Below are 17,201 nucleotides of genomic sequence, written 5' to 3' on the forward strand. Positions count from 1 at the left end.
TAGCCACTGTGTTTTGCTATGCTGGTAAAGTTTAGTAAGCTCCCCGCCTATTCGCAATTCCCTGTACACTAGACCCTCTGGCAACAAATGACACAAAATGTCCTTTTCATGTTTGGGGAACCTTAGGCTTTGAACGCTCACAGTAAAGTGTCACCTATTTATTTGACAGATGCTTTTATCCAAAGTGACTTACAGTGCTTTCAGGGTATATTTTATCAGTATTTGTGTTCCCTGGGAATTGACCTATGACTTTGGTGTTGCTAGCACCATACTCGATACGATGCAATGCATGTTGGAACTTTTGAGTCACAGTCCATGTGACTGCTTCTAAGATGTTTGTCAAAACCAGCTCATTCGAGACCTGAGTAGGTTAAGTTTGGTTCAAGACCGAGACCAGATGAGGGTCAAGTGTTTTCATTACCAATTTATTCAAAAATACATTCAATAATTATGACATATTGCCAATTTTAGCCCTAATAATTATTGGATCTTTTTAAGGGACTCAACTGGTCTAAGGAATAAGTCAGATTTCACACTTCCATCCGATTCCAATTGGTCCCGACTCCATAACAAGACCAAGACCATGCGATATCCAATCTGGTCTTGAGTAGCAAATGATGATTTGTATTGTTAACATGTTTATATTATAGCCCTTTCACAATCAAAATTAGGCCAAGTTCAGGGGTTTAAAAAGGATTGATCCGATAATTAAAATTCAATGCCTCAATTATGTGTAAAAAAATAAAATAATAAATTACCGTAAAACTTCAAATAATAGCCCGGGCTTTTATTTTCCCAAATCGTCGAACTGCACCGGCTTGTATTTGAGACAGGCGTCTATATGAGACCGGCCTTTATAATTTAGTATTGAGATATAGTTCATTAGAGTCTCTAATCTCTAAAAATCTCCAAATGATCCACGTGAAACTGCGACCTTTTACTATCGTGTCCATTGATTTTGATTAATATGCGCGAGGGAAAGAGAGCAAGACAGCGCTCGTGTTGAAGACGTGAGTGCGCGCGCGCGGCCTGGGCTCTCTCTCTCTCTCTCTCTCTCTCTCTCTCTCTCTCTTTCCCTCTCTCTCTCTCTCTCTCTCTCTCTGCTCGTTTGCGCCCTGTCAAGCTACATCACTCACCGATCAAAAAAAGCTTTAGTGTGGCGGGACACAAATTTGCTTTGGCGGCCGCCAAAAAGCGGACGATCTGACGCGTTTTAGAAGATTAAATACAACCCGAAACTAAAAACAGACCCGGCCTCTATTTGAGACCGGCCTTTATTTACCCAAACCTGTCGCCACACCAGGCGTGTAAAAGAGATAGGTGTCTATTTGGGACTCGGCTATTATTTGAAGTTTTACGGTATGATTACTGTAACAATTTCCAATAGGTTATAGAGGCCAGGGGAGATTGAGAAAACAAATATACAATTTAATTTATGAAAGTTCATGCTGAATTCAAATTTCTGCAGCTTTAGTAACAACAAATGTTAATTGTTGCTGTTTTCTTCCCCAATTGTGAATTATACATATTCTGAAATATTTGGAAATCTTTAAATGTGCCTTAACACACAATCATAATGGAATGGATTCAAGAATGATCAAATCAATAAACATTAAAGGGATACTTCATCTCTGGAAAGATGAATGTGTATTTAAAATGGGTAATTTATGTAGTAGACATGTGAAATTATTTTTGAATTTGGAGGCTTCTAGACTGAGAAAAGCCAGAAAATGTATTTTTGGCCTATGGGCATGAAAGACAACAACTCCCAGAATGCACTTGCTTCGCTGCCCTAGGAGGCCACTCCCAAGCCATGCCTACTGGTAAGAGAGCGCAGTTAAACAACAAGGCTAGGCTACTAGTGAGTCTTCGTGACGAGTCTGCCCGGGATTTTGTGATCGCCCAAAATGTCCAGGATTCGGCTTTTGCATTCTACAGTCGCCATTCATCATGTTTACTGTGTCGCGCTGGACGAGGCTAGGGCCGCGGGAGAACGGCACAAGGCCGGTGGCGTGATTACTGATGAGCGACACCTGTGAGACGCACCGGTCTCGTATCTCTCACGGAGGAGCGGGAATTTTCTTAGCAATGCTACCGATCACTTGTTTAGCGTTCATGTAAACACGACATTCAGATTCACCAATCGGAATGAATTCAGTTAGATTGAAACAAAAGGTGTGCATGTAAACATTGAATGGCAACTGCAGAAAGCAAAAGCTGAATCCCGGAATTTTGGACGATCTCCATGGCCGGACATGTCCGGGAAAAAGAGGATGTATGGTAACCCCTACTACTCAGCTTTCGCCACAGAACAAGAGCCTGTTAGCTTAGCTTCCAAATAAAAGATGGCTGACAGTATTTTGTACATTCTATGAGTGAGATCTCTGGGCGGGTTGAAAACATGCGGAAAAGCTCCTTCTACTGGCTGTAGTTTTTAGCCTCTGGCCAAAAAGCCCTCAGATGACGCAAAATGACGATTTTTGCGTCATCTGAGGATTTTTTTCCAGACAAAAAATACATAAATCTCTCATCTCAGGGGGATATGAGAGAGGAAAGCATGGTAATTCGAAAATACTACAGGTTTTCTACTGATACAAAGCTTAATGCTAAATCCTGAAGTATCCCTTTAACACCCCTATAAGTCACTCATCTCATCTGTCACAATGGTGGGAACTGTAAATGCAGTGAGTGATTTGAGAAGCTGGAGAAGAGTGGAATTATGTTTGTGCCACAATTCTGTATGCGCAACATCATATTTTAAATGCTGGTTTGGAAGCACCCATTTTATCTGCCTCATCTCTGACTTGCTGGAATAACGGCATAATGTATAATTAATTGAGCTTTGTTAAACAAATGAGCAGTTACATTTTAGAAAGCACAGATGGCAGGTATCAGGGCATTGAGCAAGTGAAACCTTCACAGGGAAAAGATGACTGCACACATTTAACTGTTTGGTTGCAAAATTGATTTTCCTTGAAAATAATTTCTTCTTTGCAAGATCATTACAATGATCATTCATTATCATTTTTCCTCAAAAGTAGAGTTTGTGCGCATGCAAAATCCTCTTTTGTGTGCTCAGTATATGATCTTGCCACACAAATCTTGTGGCACAAATATAACTCTATAGAGAAGTGCACCCATATGCGTCACATGCACTTCAGTTGGCTGTTTCTTTATTGTGTTCACGTTTATGTGCTCCTATGTCGTCAGTTTATATCATGCAGCCCTTTGTTTCAATGCTGAGAGCTCCCTCTCTCTCAGGGTGTGTGTTGTGTGTGTGTGTGTGTGTGTGTGTGTGTGTGTGTGTGTGCGTGCATTGTGGCACTACTCATGATGACTCACACTGCCCTCAGCACAACACTAGTGGAGGCTGTTGTCAACACGGACAATTGCATCAAAATAGCTATTATATATATATATATATATATATATATATATATATATATATATATATATATATATATATATATTGTATATGAATTGAAATGAAAAAGAGTGGAATGAGGAAGTCCTCTCCTCTGAGAATGATCCTCTGGAGACCATGTTTTCTGGGATTTGTTCTGTGGTTCAGCTCTTTGATTATCTCTTATCCTGCTTGTTATAATTTTCCCATGAGTGTCTTTGTTAAATTTCACTGGGATTTCAACAGCTGGTATACTGAAATGGTTGCTTGTCAAATCCATCCCCTTCTCAATGCACAAATATTGCTGCATGCAGTGTAATGAAGGAAACCGTTTGTTGTGCAGACTTAACTGCAAACTGTCTAGAAACAATTGTACCATAAACATCTTTGTTGATGTCCAGATGGCAGTTTTTATTTGCATTGCTAACACTTAAGATGTTAAAATTCAAGCTTTTGAGACAAAATCATAAAAGTCCATTTAACTCAATCCAGGACTGTTCAGCTCAGAAGGACAAAATGCACCATAAAAAGTAGGCCACATGCACTGTATTCATCTGACAGATTTTGTAAGTGTAAATTATTTGTAAATAGAACTGTTTTTATGTCAATGATAAAACACTGCAGATATAATGACGTTCAACATCATAAATCTTGCTGGAACATAACGTTCCACCTAAATAGACCAAAACATGATTAAATTCGCAAGCTCCATTGGAGGGAAAGATTTTTAGTGAATGTACCACTTAAATTTCGAACTGCTCGTCACTTTATCATATGACTTAGAAAACAGTGCTCTATATGATTTTAACTGTAATAATAAAAAAATAAAAATAAAAAAACAATTTGGCCATTCCGCCATATGTGCAGAATTAATTATATTACATCAGTGCATTTGCTTGAAAGATCCTAAATTACATGATAAAACCTCTTCAGCATATCTTTGCATATACAGGTATATTAAACATGGTAAACGATCCAATCTGTTGATTGTGAAGTCAGTGGCATTGAGTAGGAACCTCCCACATTATAATTTAAATGGATTACAACATTAATCAGTCAAATAATGTGATACTGCAGAGAGCTCATCATTTTTAATGTATGTTTACATCTCTGTATTAGTATATTAGGGCTTTATACAGTATGTGAATCAGGCTTTGAAACGTAACAGATTTTTTTTTTTCTGCAAAATTGTGTGAAATGGTTTTAGATATTAAAAATCTTTAAACAGTGCTGGGAGTACTACACTCTTATCGGTAGCAAAAATAATCAAATTCACCAAAATATTAAATAAATTAACACATAAGGTTCAGGGATTTGAAGAACTTTAAATGACAGGTGTTTCAATTTTGGCTTTCTGCTGATTCTTTCTGAGGCTGCCATTCATTTACCCACATAAAAGCTTTTCTTTCTGTCAATTAGTTGCCGCTGAGAGGGTGTGATGGGCAATTTGCTTCCCAGGGTGAGGCACAATACCCAGGCACAAAGCGTTTAAATACTTCCTGAAATTATTTAAAGCAGAACGGAATAGTTCTTTAATTACTTACCCATTACAGATCATCTCTGAGGTCTTACATCAATATGAAGATTGGCTTTCATGAGTATCATCCTCTGAAGATGACTTCATATTTTTGGTTCATTTTAAATTATACATCTCTGAATATTAGTGACAGATGGAAACCTGTGAATAGAGATTCTTTCTCATGACAATTTGAGGGCTACCGTACTTAATTTGTCCATATCATATTGTATTATTATTTTTTAATATGTACTTTTAAAGATTACCAATTAGCCAGAAATAACTCATTTTGACAGGCTTGAACACTTTTTAAAATCTCTACATGACTATGCCTTGCAGATATCCGTGGACTGCAGGTCTTTCTGGACCAGACATCAAGACAAGGTTTGGATGTATCTCTGCAGCGAGTGGATAGGAACATCAGCGGCGTGTTTTCCAGTTTGTTCACCTCCATGCGCACAGAGGAACTCAACCGCTACAGGGACACTCTCAGAAGAGCTATCCTGCTTTTGAGCCCACGTGGAGCCCAGGTCTTCATCCATCAGGTTTGTGCTGTTATTACCATAATTCTAGCACAGAGTGGTCACTGGGGTAAGACGAGCCTGTAGGTAAGTTGTCCCACCTCTGGTAACTAGTTGTCATTTGACTAGGAGTGTATAGCGATTCACTTGTTTTCTTGATGCATCGTTACAAAACCTGCTGTGCATTTGCGTCAATCTCGAAATATGGATTTTTGATTAATGTCAATCCAGCCACTTATAAAGCTGCCAACTCATTGTATGGCCAGTTAACATTCGCGTATTTGCGTTAACACAGTTGTTTATGTTGGCAAATGTGCATTAGGTCTTAAAGCAGGGGTGTCAAGCTCAGTTCCTGGAGGGCCACTGTCCCGAAGTGTTTAGCACAAACCCTAATTACACACCTGAACCAGGTTATCAAGGTCTTCAGGAATAGGCTGTGTTTGAAATCACCCCCTTACCTTCATTCACTATTCCCTACATTACTCCACTAATATAGTCCACTTGAAGGAGTGAATTAAAACAAGTGAGTGAATACATCGTTTGTACATTCGTTATTGCGGTTCATTGTGAGATTGAATGAATGCACTCGATAACGTCCACTATGGTTTCGGACACCACTACAAATGACTGTCCCTTCAAACAGCACCTTAATTAAGAGCATAGGAGGCGATTTCAGACACAGCCCTAGCTACTTCCATGCAGGTGTTTTAGAGTTGGAGCCAAACTCTGCAAGACAGTGGCCCTCCAGGAGTAGAGTTTGACACATGTCTTAAAGTAACAGCAGCCTAATATATCTACTGCTTTCTATGTAATTTGTGTTACTTAAATGACAAAAGAAAAAGACAATCACTTCTCTTGACTGAATAACTTTGGTAGCTGAAGTAGATCAAGTTTAATTTATACAGTGAAGAATATGCAGTGTTTTTTTTACATTTGGTTATACAGTTTCTACAGAACTTGAATACTAATCGAATCATTAACCAGAATGGAATCAAATCAGAATTTGCATTCATGAATTGTATAAATATCTAACCCAAAGATTCACAGCCCTACATGTGACCATAAAATCAAAGCCCTTTATGGAGAAATCCATCTTGCCATTGGATGTTCATATTAAGTTTCCATACAGCAAGTCAGAACAAATTTATGTCAAAGCAAATTTACCCAGACTGTTGTGACACATATGATCCTATAAATGCGTTAGCTAAAGATTTATCCTGATTTTCCAAATGGTGTCTGAAGGGTGACATTGTTGTATCCTCTGTCATATTACATATTTCAGTTTTATATTTACTTGTCATACAGCAAATCCTGAAATATAATTACATATAGGCTATTAGTACTTAATATATATATATATATATATATATATGAATTCTCTTTTGTCTCTGCCTGGAGGAAAACTTGAGTGAAAACGGATTCATTATGCCCTACAAAAGCTGTCACTTTTGTTGCATCCCTCCATAATGACTGTACAAATGACCTGACAGGCTGGCACACCTTCACTGTCATTATCTCAGCATCTGAAGTACACTCCTCCACTGATCTGAGGTCATACACATCCGTTAACATCACACATTGGTCTTAACAAGCTCTGTGGGATCTGCACTGGAATCAGTTGCTCGTGCTGGCAGGATGCCCATCACTGCCAAGAGCAAGAGTATGACTTTCTCATGCATATGGATTATGCCATAAAACAATAGCCAGCTGTCTGTAATCTCCTTTGCTCGTGGGAACTGAGTGATTTTTATTAGATTAGCCTTTGATGCTGCATCCCTTTGTCTGCAAATATGAACAAAATACAGATTAGATCCTGCAATTTGGATGGAGGGTGTTTTTTTGGATTGGACGGATGGATGGATGACAGAAAAACAGACTGACATAAAACAGAAAAATAGACTGACAAATAAGTTAAACAGACAGATATGAAAGTGTCACCGCTAACCATTTAATTACTCCCAACATAGATATTTAGGTATTTTAGATCGTTTAGAATGATTTCAGATGGGAAATACGTAATCATATAAAGTTGTTAAACGTGATTCCAGCATTTCAGTCTAAAGCAAGAGCATGAGCTGATGGCTCAAAGAACAATACTTGTCCTAAGTGCAAGAGGACATAAGTTCAAATCTTGCATGGATATGTTTCTACTGAGAGATCAGTAACAGTGGCACATTTGGTTGGATGTTATTTTGTGAATTTACTTGAATGGCATTTAGGATTCTGTGACAGCTGCTGTAGTTAAGGGGCGGCTATGATGGGGTCCGCCACTGAATAAAGCAGAATAATACAAGTCTTTGATCTTTAAATAGGATCTAGTAAGCTTATGACAGAAGCCCAGTTCCAAACACTAGTGAGCTGTCTTGTTGTCTGTTGTTTAAATAGGCAGCTACCTTCTGAGGCAGCATCTTCAATGGAAATGGAACCTCAAAGGTGGCTGAATTCAAATGCTTTACACTGCCCTCCTCAAATGAGACCCAACTGAGTTTGGCATTAATACAAGTAAACTAATTTCATGATGCTTGAATAAGCACAATAAATGCATTGCAAATATTGGATGAAATATTTTTATAAACATTTTTTTTATGAGGCTATGGACTGTTTTTAATCAATACATTTAAAAACTGTTTAAAATGCAAGATTTATCTTGTCATAGAGTGCATTCTGGGATTGTCATCTCCACAAAGGATGCTGCCTTAGAAATTGTTTTAGGTAACACTGTTTCGATTGTCCTCTTTAGACATTCTACTAACTATAAGTAATTTTGCAAATACATGTCAACTAACTCTCATTAGATATCACCAGACTTTCTGCTTAATATCAGCTAACACTTTATTTTGATGCTCCCCTAACAGACATTCTACTGACTATGAGTAACTTTGCAATTACATGTCAACTTATTGTACTAACCTGAACCCTAACCTAACAGTCTACTAACAGTCTACTACAGTCTACTAATACTCTGATGAGAGTTAGTTGACGTGGTTGACAAGCTACTTATAGTTAGTAGAATGTCTAAAGTGGGCCATCGAAATAAAGTGTGACCTTGTTTTATTCTACCTTCCAGCCAATCACAGCCTTCTGATTTTAGATTCCAGACTATGATTGTTTAATGCAGTATTGTTGTTCCAAGAATATGTAATATCTGTGCAAATCACGTTGTGCCAGCGTGTTCTGGCTGTTATAGGCCTTCTGTTGCTGCCTGTCTTTTCTAAAGGGAGTGGTTGATAGGAAAGGTTCAAATGACTTCTGTTGCAATTTGTGGTACTGCATCATGTACAGAGGGTGTGCTGTCCATTTGTGAGTTGTTCAAAAGAAGAGTAGTGAGCCAGGGACAGAACATCTCCTGGGTGCCTGGACATACGTGTACTGTTGACAAAACTATCTCTGAGACCTTCAAAGTTGACATATTTCTTTCTTTCAGTCTCCCACGATATTATTCTACCCATCTAATGTCTTTACTTAATCTGCTCCCCATATTACACTGACACATACCCTGATTTATGCAAGCTGGACATATACCTTAATAAACTTAATGGAATGATAAATCAGTCAAGATTATACATTTTCATTCAAGATTAGATTTTAGGTTAAGGTTTATTCTGTGTTCCACTTATCTTGGAGAGTCGCAATTTCAAACTTTCAATTTGGCAAAGGCAATAGACAGCACTTAAATTCAGATTAATATATATATATATATATATATATTTTTTATATCACCTTATGAGCATCGAATAATGGAATGTATTTATGGTTGGAGATTGGAGATATCCCAGCCAACATTTCATGGTGATGCCAGTGTAGGCATGATATGAGCATGAGGTATGTGCCCTACATGGTTTTGTCCATGGGTTCTATGTCGGCCCTACATGAATTAGCCCATACTGGGGCTAAGATAGGGCCGACATGGAAGCCATATAAACTAATGCAGGGCCTATACCTCAAGCCCATATTGTGCCTACATTTGCTCCACCATGAAATGTTGGCTGGGAATTAGGAATATAATTTGGTGTAGGGTTGGAATTTGAACAAAAACATTTTAAACTGATCTTTTCCCTTTTATTTTAGCAAAACTTTAGATTAATGGTACAGATCAAGACAGTGTTTATTGGGCAGGAATGTTGTTCCATGACTGACAAAACATATTGATCTCGAAACATCCTACTTGGCGAAATTACAGTCGATGTTTACACAACAGACATTTCACAGGACTATGAAAAGTCCTGTATTGACATGAATCCCTCTGGCTGTCAAGTTTCAATTTTACCCTCTGCAGGTAACAAAATAGATTATTTTAGATTAAATAAACAGCTTGATGTTGAGATATGTCAACAGGACAAAGTTTCAGAAAATGTACCAGATAGCTCTCTTTAATCTCAGCCTTTATATTTGGACATCACATCAGCATTTTTTAAAAGATATTTGATCTGTAGATAGCTCCAAAGTCATTCTTTTTTAAGCACAACATTTTGCTTTTCTATTTTAGAACTCTTAGTTCTCATAGTATGAGGCATCTGATAACCTTTTATTGAAGTATTTATAGCTCCTACTGCTTGAACACAATCTAAGATCTGAATATTAAAAAAAAATCACTGCATGTTCAAGCTTCAATCCTCTTTTAACTAGTCCAAACGCCGTAATGCTGTAGCTGTGGTTAAATAGGTCTTTCTTTGTGACTGCCTTTGACAAACATCATTCTGTTCCTTTTTAAAATCAAGGTTGAAGTAGCAGGCCAGTGTGTTAATATATTCCTGTACAAAAATAAATGTGACTGCAATGCTTTCAAGGCTGTGTGATTAAGTCATTATAGGGTATATTTGTTCATTTTTAATCCTGTAATCAAAGACGTTTTTCCCAGAGATAGCTTCTTTACATTGCCTTTCAGGTCCTCTGTTAATTAGACTTCATTATTTACAGAGATGAATTAATATTTAATTTATTGAAAGTACATAAACCTTAAAGCTGCAGTCCGTAGCTTTTCCTCTTTGCCGCCATCTCTCTGTTCGAAATCTGTAACTGCAGTGATTCGCGGAATTATCATCTTTACGTGGGTTGTAAATCGGCATGAAACAGCGCGGATAAACACAGTGCTTTGAGGCGAGTGCTGCTGTCAGTCACCGCGCTGTGTGGATACTGTCATACAGAATCACAGATTCACTTTTTGAAAGTTTGACCAACATAAGAATTTTCATAAGAAAATGTCTTCTGAACAAGTAAGTAAAATCCATTTTTGTTCAGACCAACTAAGGGGGGGGAAAGCATTCGACATGATAAGCTTCGTTAGATTTAATCAACGCGATTTACAGCAACCGTGCAAATTATAGTCTACTTTGTTCTCAAATTGTTCATGTTAACAACATCAGCATTGCGTGACTAATGTTAAATTTAATGTGTTTTATGGTTACCTGTGTAGTTCAGAATTCATATTCTCCATAATAGCAAAACGAGAAAGGCACAACAAAGGAAACTCCATAACTGTGTGAATTAAGAAAACGTACTGTTACACGATTGAACTATTGAAATGTCTTACTTGTTCAGCAGAAAAAGGCCGTCTCTTCTTCCGTTTTGAACCCCTTCAAAACACGGAGTTCACACGCTTTTCAAAAGCCCCGCCGATGTTTAAATCCTTGTGTTCGCATGAGACGGTTTCTTTCTCTTTCTCTAGCCACCTTAAATCCGAAGTACGAAGTCTTTTGGGTTTTATAACTGCTGAATCTCCAGTTGACACTGATGATTGTTGTTTGGATCTTTCTGGATGCCATAAGTTTAATTATGTAAAGTGCTGCGAGAAAAGCCTATACATCTAAACATCTCGTCACGCGCAGTATAGCCGGCTAGCCGAAACTCCTTCTTTATGTGTACGGGTGTGACGTAATGACGCAAAGACATGCTCGAATTTCCCGCGGAAACCCACCAGTACCACTGGAATTAAAATCATTATTACAAGCTAACCGTTTTGAATCTAGCTATGGCAAGCAGATAGTTTTGACCACTGGCAGAATATGTTTTTTTTAATATAATTATTTTGGATTATTTTTAACTTAAAAAAGTTACGGACAGCAGCTTTAACCCATGAGTTCAGAATTGGAGTTTTGTGAAGTTATAGTTTCATACAGCACAGCAGCAACAAGGTAACATCATTAAATTACGTTAAGCATATATCATTCATTAAACTATTTCAAGATTGTATTAAGCACCACTGCGCACAAGTTAAATCTGTTTTATGAATTTATAAACTGAACTCTACATGGAAACAGGTGTGAAATATGATCTGTAAGTGAAAAACATAATGAGAAAACCAGTACTGAACTGCTGCAGGTTACTGGGGAAACAAGTAAGCAGTGTTGGGCAAGCTACTTGGAAAATGTAGTGAGCTAAGCTAGCAGTAACTCTACATTAAAGGGTTAGTTCACCCAAAAATGAAAATTATGTCATTAATGACTCACCCTCATGTCATTCCAAGCCCGTAAGGCCTCCGTTCATCTTCAGAACACAGTTTAAGATATTTTAGATTTAGTCCAAGAGTTTTCTGTCCCTCCATTGAAAATGTATGTACGGTATACTGTCCTTGTCCAGAAAGGTTAGAAAAACATCATCAAAGTAGTCCATGTGACATCAGTGGGTTAGTTAGAATGTTTTGAAGCATCGAAAATACATTTTGGTCCAAAAATAACAAAAACTACGACTTTATTCAGCATTGTATTCTCTTCCGGTTCTGTTGTCAAGCCGCGTTCAGTGACGCTGCTGACGTAAGACACTGCTGACCTGTTATCTGGTGCGCCCGAGCTTCGTTTACAGTCTGAGGGAGACGCACGCTGTAAACAAAACAATCTTCGCAAACATGTCTAAGGATTTCAACACAGAGGAAGACTTGCATTTTTTTGCCCAGCCATATTTATTTGAACCCAAATACACGGACACACCAGATACACGTCAGCAGCGTCTTACATCATCAGCATCACTGAACGCAGATTGACAACAGAACCGGAAGAGAATACAATGCAAAATACAAAAACTGTTCCAAATGAATTTGGCAACAAAAAACAAACAACAAAACCATAATATAAAACCATATAACTATATAAAATTATAACAAAACCAGGTGTCGAGAGTGTGTGCATCTTTCCATTGAGTAAATTTCTCACGTGTCAGCCCAAGGATTGATATTGGTACGTGATGTCACCGTCTGGAGCAGAAGGTGGTGGAAATGCACCAAAAAGCTGGTTGTATGAAAGCATGAAATGGCCCTATGAAATCCGTTTTATTTTTTCCCACATTCCAGATTCATTTTTTTTCCGTTTTAATTTTTCTGTATTCTGTATTTTTTCATTTTTTTGGACTCTCATTTTAATGGTTAAATTACATTTTAGTAATCAAAAAGCATGTCTAATTAATTGAAATCATGAAACTTATACAATTAAACAATAATGTAGTACAATTTTAAAATAAATTACATTTTTAGGGCACTATGATTATTATGATTATTATATATATATATATATTTTTTTTTTTATTTTTTTTTTTTTTATTGATTCCATTGTAATGGTTTATTTAAATTGAAATATCCAATTATTTAAAATGTAATGATTTAAGCAAAACTTTCTTCAAAGGTTAAACCAACCTTTTATTTTAACGAGTTGGCGTGTAGACCTTTGTGTATTTTAGGGGTCACCCCGAATAGTCGAAGATTCGATGCTTCGATAGGAGGAGCCTGATTCGACTACCAATCTCACGGTCGAATCTTCGCAGATGTGTTATTAAACGAGGATTATGTCATTTTGGCTATATGAGTGTGCTCAATGTCTGATTTCACATAGAACTACTGGTTTTCTGTCAATACGTTAATATACAGCCTATTATGATAATGCTGTCAATAAAAATGTGCAAAGAAAGAAGCTTTTAATAAATATTTTTTAACGTGCGTGCAGCGTGAATAAATCCAAACACCCAGTGACAGATTTAAGTTTCACTTTGTCTGAAAAATGTCTGGGATAAGAAAATCTAAAGATGCACACCATCAGAAAGGATATTCTCCAAGGCTGGATTTAGCATCAGGAAAACCATGATCGCACTTCTGCCGGCCAACGTTAACAGGTTGGTTTTCCTCGGGACGTTCTAAAACGCTTAACGTGAAAAAAGCTTTTAAAACGCTTAAATGGCACTTTTACGTGCTTAATGTAGGCCTATGTACACAGTAGGCTACACACCTTAAGAAACCATTCCATGTGCAGATAAGCAGATGAACCCAGAAAATGAACGCAACGCGTTTCTCCTATAGAAAGTCACGTAAAGCTTTTTCTTTAACGGTTTTCTATGGGAGGAAAATGCTTAATGTAGCCTATAATAAAACGCGTTGCGTTCATATTCTGGGCTCATCTGCTTTTCTGTAGGCTATATAGTATGCTTTATTAATAAGGTGTGTACAGAATTTGATCTTTTAATATAACAGTTTTAGGACAAAGCAATTAAGCGTTTTTCACGTTAAGCGTTTTAGAATGTATTTTATCCGCGCACACAATTTGAAAAGACTCAAACGGACACAGGCCTAATGAAAGACTGGATTTTGTTTTTTCGATCAGGTATGGGTAGGCTACAAGTGATTTCAAAACATTTCAGCCGGTTCTAATTTGATTTTTGGATACTGTGAACACGTTTAGCTAAAAAGACTGCGGCTCCAGTTTAGCGTTTATTGTTTCTGCAGTTAAAAAGACAAAGTTGACAATCCTGGCCATACTTTCGTTATTTTAAGGCGAGACACTACAGGTGAATAGGGTAATTTTTTTAACTAGCAGATATCACCATGAAACTTTCCCAGTTGATTACCTACATTAAGATGAGAAAAAAATGTATTACAAGTTTTCTGTAATTTAATGTTTAAATATGCAAATTAGGCATTATCTACTTAAATATGTGCTAATTTACATATATTTCAAAAAATGAAATCTGAGTATTGGATAAAGCCAGGTTCAAAATTATTTTTTCATTGTGTTCACATATTAGATGGGAAAAAAAATACAGAGGGATTTATGGATATCTACTTTTGTTATCCTATAAATTAGAATATACTGTCAATAGCCTTAAAAAAAAGATTTTTGCCCTGTTTTTTGGAATAAAATGTTATATAAATCGGGCTAGGAATAATATATTTACAAATCCCTCTGTAAATGTCTTCACAATATAACTAGGTACAAGACTGGAAAGTTTGGTGTATATGGGTGCTACCGGACTGGAGATTTCGGACTTTGAGAATGAGAGAACAGTCATTTTGAGAAAACGGGCTTTAAAGATTTAGCATCAGCCAATGAGATTGCGCATTTGCGCCCTTTTACTTTCACGATTGGTTGCTGATAAAAAGGAAACCATAATGACCATATTTGGATCCGACAACAATGTACAAGAGAGAGAGAGCTTTCTAACAGTGTGTGTGATGACAGGGTGCAGATCGCGATCGCGGAGCAACGGATGATTTACAACGCCAACTTTTGACTTTTTCTTTATTTTTATTTTATTAATTGATCACTCGGGGTGATCTAATTTAACTATTTGTGACTTGTGTTTTGAATATTTGTTCCCCTGCACTTTAGGCATTTTGCACACATTTGTTCTGCTTCTTGTGACTTGATTCTGACTTATTTCGTTTTGTATTTTTATTTATTATAAATGTATATTGTGTTCTTAATTGTTGATTATTTTTCAGTGCATCGATGTTGCGCTGTAGGCCTACATAGAGCATGCTCGTACAGGCAATTCAGCCGATTTAATTTGATTTGCATGTGAAATGCAAATCCTATCTGCAGTGTGGCCTTTCTGCAGTTATTTATGTTATTTCTTAGTTTTATTGATCCAAACTGTTTTTATACATTTTCTTCTATATCTTTGTGTGATGTTCTGTAGATCGCGGCTTTAAAATGTTAAAGCCCCGCCCCCTCCCCTCCCCCACACCACACACATGATTCGACTATTAGTCGACTATAGGCAGGACTTGACGAATCTGATTCGACTATGAAAATCCTTAGTCGGGGACACCCCTAGTGTATTTATGATATGAAGATAGTTTTTCTCAAATCAAGCTAAAATGCTGCTGAACTTACTCTGTGTAGATGAAGTTCGTAAATTAATGTCCATAGGCTGAAAACGTCTCGGGTTATGACTATAAGACAAAGCAATGAGACAACAGATCCCTCCTCAGAGGAATCTGCCATGGCGGAGCTATCAGAAGTGATATTATGTCTGAAAACCATACTCGGGTCGGCCACCTCGGGGCAACCAGAAGTAAACTGATGCCCTCTTGACGGACCCTCTCCAGGACTCCCGGAAGCAGAACGATCGGGGGAAATGCGTACAGGCGAAGCCTCGGCCAGGCCTGTACCATGGCATCCAACCCCAGTGGGGCTGGATGTGAGAGGGAGAACCAAAGTGGACAGTGGGACGTCTCTCGAGACGCAAACAGGTCCACTTCCATCGGTCCAAACCTCTCCCATATTAACTTCACCACCTCTGGGTGAAGTCTCCATTCCCCGGGCCTCAGCCCCTGCCTCGACAGGATGTCTGCTCCCTGATTCTGAACCCCCGGAATATACATTGCTCTGATAGACAGTATTTTCCCCTGGGACCAAAGAATAATCTGATGCGCCAGTCTGCACAGAGGGCGCGATCTGAGTCCCCCTTGTCGGTTCAGATAGGCTACCACTGACGTATTGTCTGATCGTACTAAGACATGGTGACCTTTGATGTCTGGGAGGAAGCTCCTCAGAGCCCTGAACACAGCCATCATCTCCAGGCAATTTGTATGCCAAGAATGATGATGGTCCTGCCACAGACCCCTGGCAAAGCGGCCGTCCATGACCGCGCCCCAGCCAGTGAGGGAGGCGTCTGTCGAAACGGTTTTCCGGCGACAAGACACTCCCAACACTGGCCCTTGGGATAGGAACCAAGGTTTCTTCCATATTTGTAGAGAACGAAGGCATCTGCGCGTTACTCTGATCATACGAAACGGATTTCCCTTGGGAGAAAACCCCTTGGTTTTTAACCACCACTGAAGGGGCCTCATGTGTAGAAGGCCCAAAGGAATGATGTTGGATGCCGCTGCCATGAGGCCCAGCAGTCTTTGAAATTGCTTTACAGTGATGGCTTGGCCTAGCTTTAACCTGGATACCATCGCCAGAATTGACTCGATACGCGCGGGAGACATTCGTGCCTGCATCGTAATCGAGTTCCACACGACTCCCAAAAACATCGTGCACTGGGATGGTTCTAGCACACTCTTCTTTGTATTGAGTCTCAACCCCAATTTCTGAATGTGGCCAAGGACGACATCTCGATGCCGAACTGCCATCTGCCGAGACTGAGCCAGAATGAGCCAGTCGTCGAGATAATTCAATATACGAATGCCTTGAAGTCTCAGTGGAGCAAGGGCTACATCCATACATTTGGTGAATGTGCGGGGAGAGAGTGCTAGGCCGAACGGAAGAACCCGATATTGGTAAGCTTCGCCCCCGAAAGCGAACCTCAGGTATCTCCTGTGACATGGAAGGATGGAGATGTGAAAATAAGCGTCTTTTAGATCTATCGTGACAAACCAGTCCTCGGATCTGATCTGACTCACGATTGCAGGAATGGTTAACATTTTGAACCTGAACCTCCTCAGAGACCGGTTCAAAACCCTGAGATCTAAAATTGGCCTTAACCCCCCATCCTTCTTTGGAACTATAAAGTACCGGCTGTAAAACCCAGACTCCCTGTCCAAAGGAAGAACACGTTC

At 38.6% G+C, this 17,201-nt stretch overlaps 1 protein-coding gene across 2 annotated transcripts in view; it reads left to right on the forward strand.

Annotated features, from left to right (window-relative positions):
- grid1b (glutamate receptor, ionotropic, delta 1b) overlaps nucleotides 1-17,201 on the forward strand; it is a 584,450-nt gene that overhangs the window by 339,898 nt on the left and 227,351 nt on the right. For both annotated transcript variants that reach the window (XM_056247253.1, XM_056247254.1), the window contains exon 4: nucleotides 5,259-5,464. In XM_056247253.1, the coding sequence (XP_056103228.1) occupies nucleotides 5,259-5,464 (206 nt within the window). The remainder of the gene's footprint in view (nucleotides 1-5,258; nucleotides 5,465-17,201) is intronic.

This window comes from Rhinichthys klamathensis, unplaced genomic scaffold (genome assembly GCF_029890125.1).
Source record: "Rhinichthys klamathensis goyatoka isolate OS25496 unplaced genomic scaffold, OSU_Roscu_1.1 h1tg000045l_1, whole genome shotgun sequence".
Classification (NCBI taxonomy): domain Eukaryota; kingdom Metazoa; phylum Chordata; class Actinopteri; order Cypriniformes; family Leuciscidae; genus Rhinichthys; species Rhinichthys klamathensis.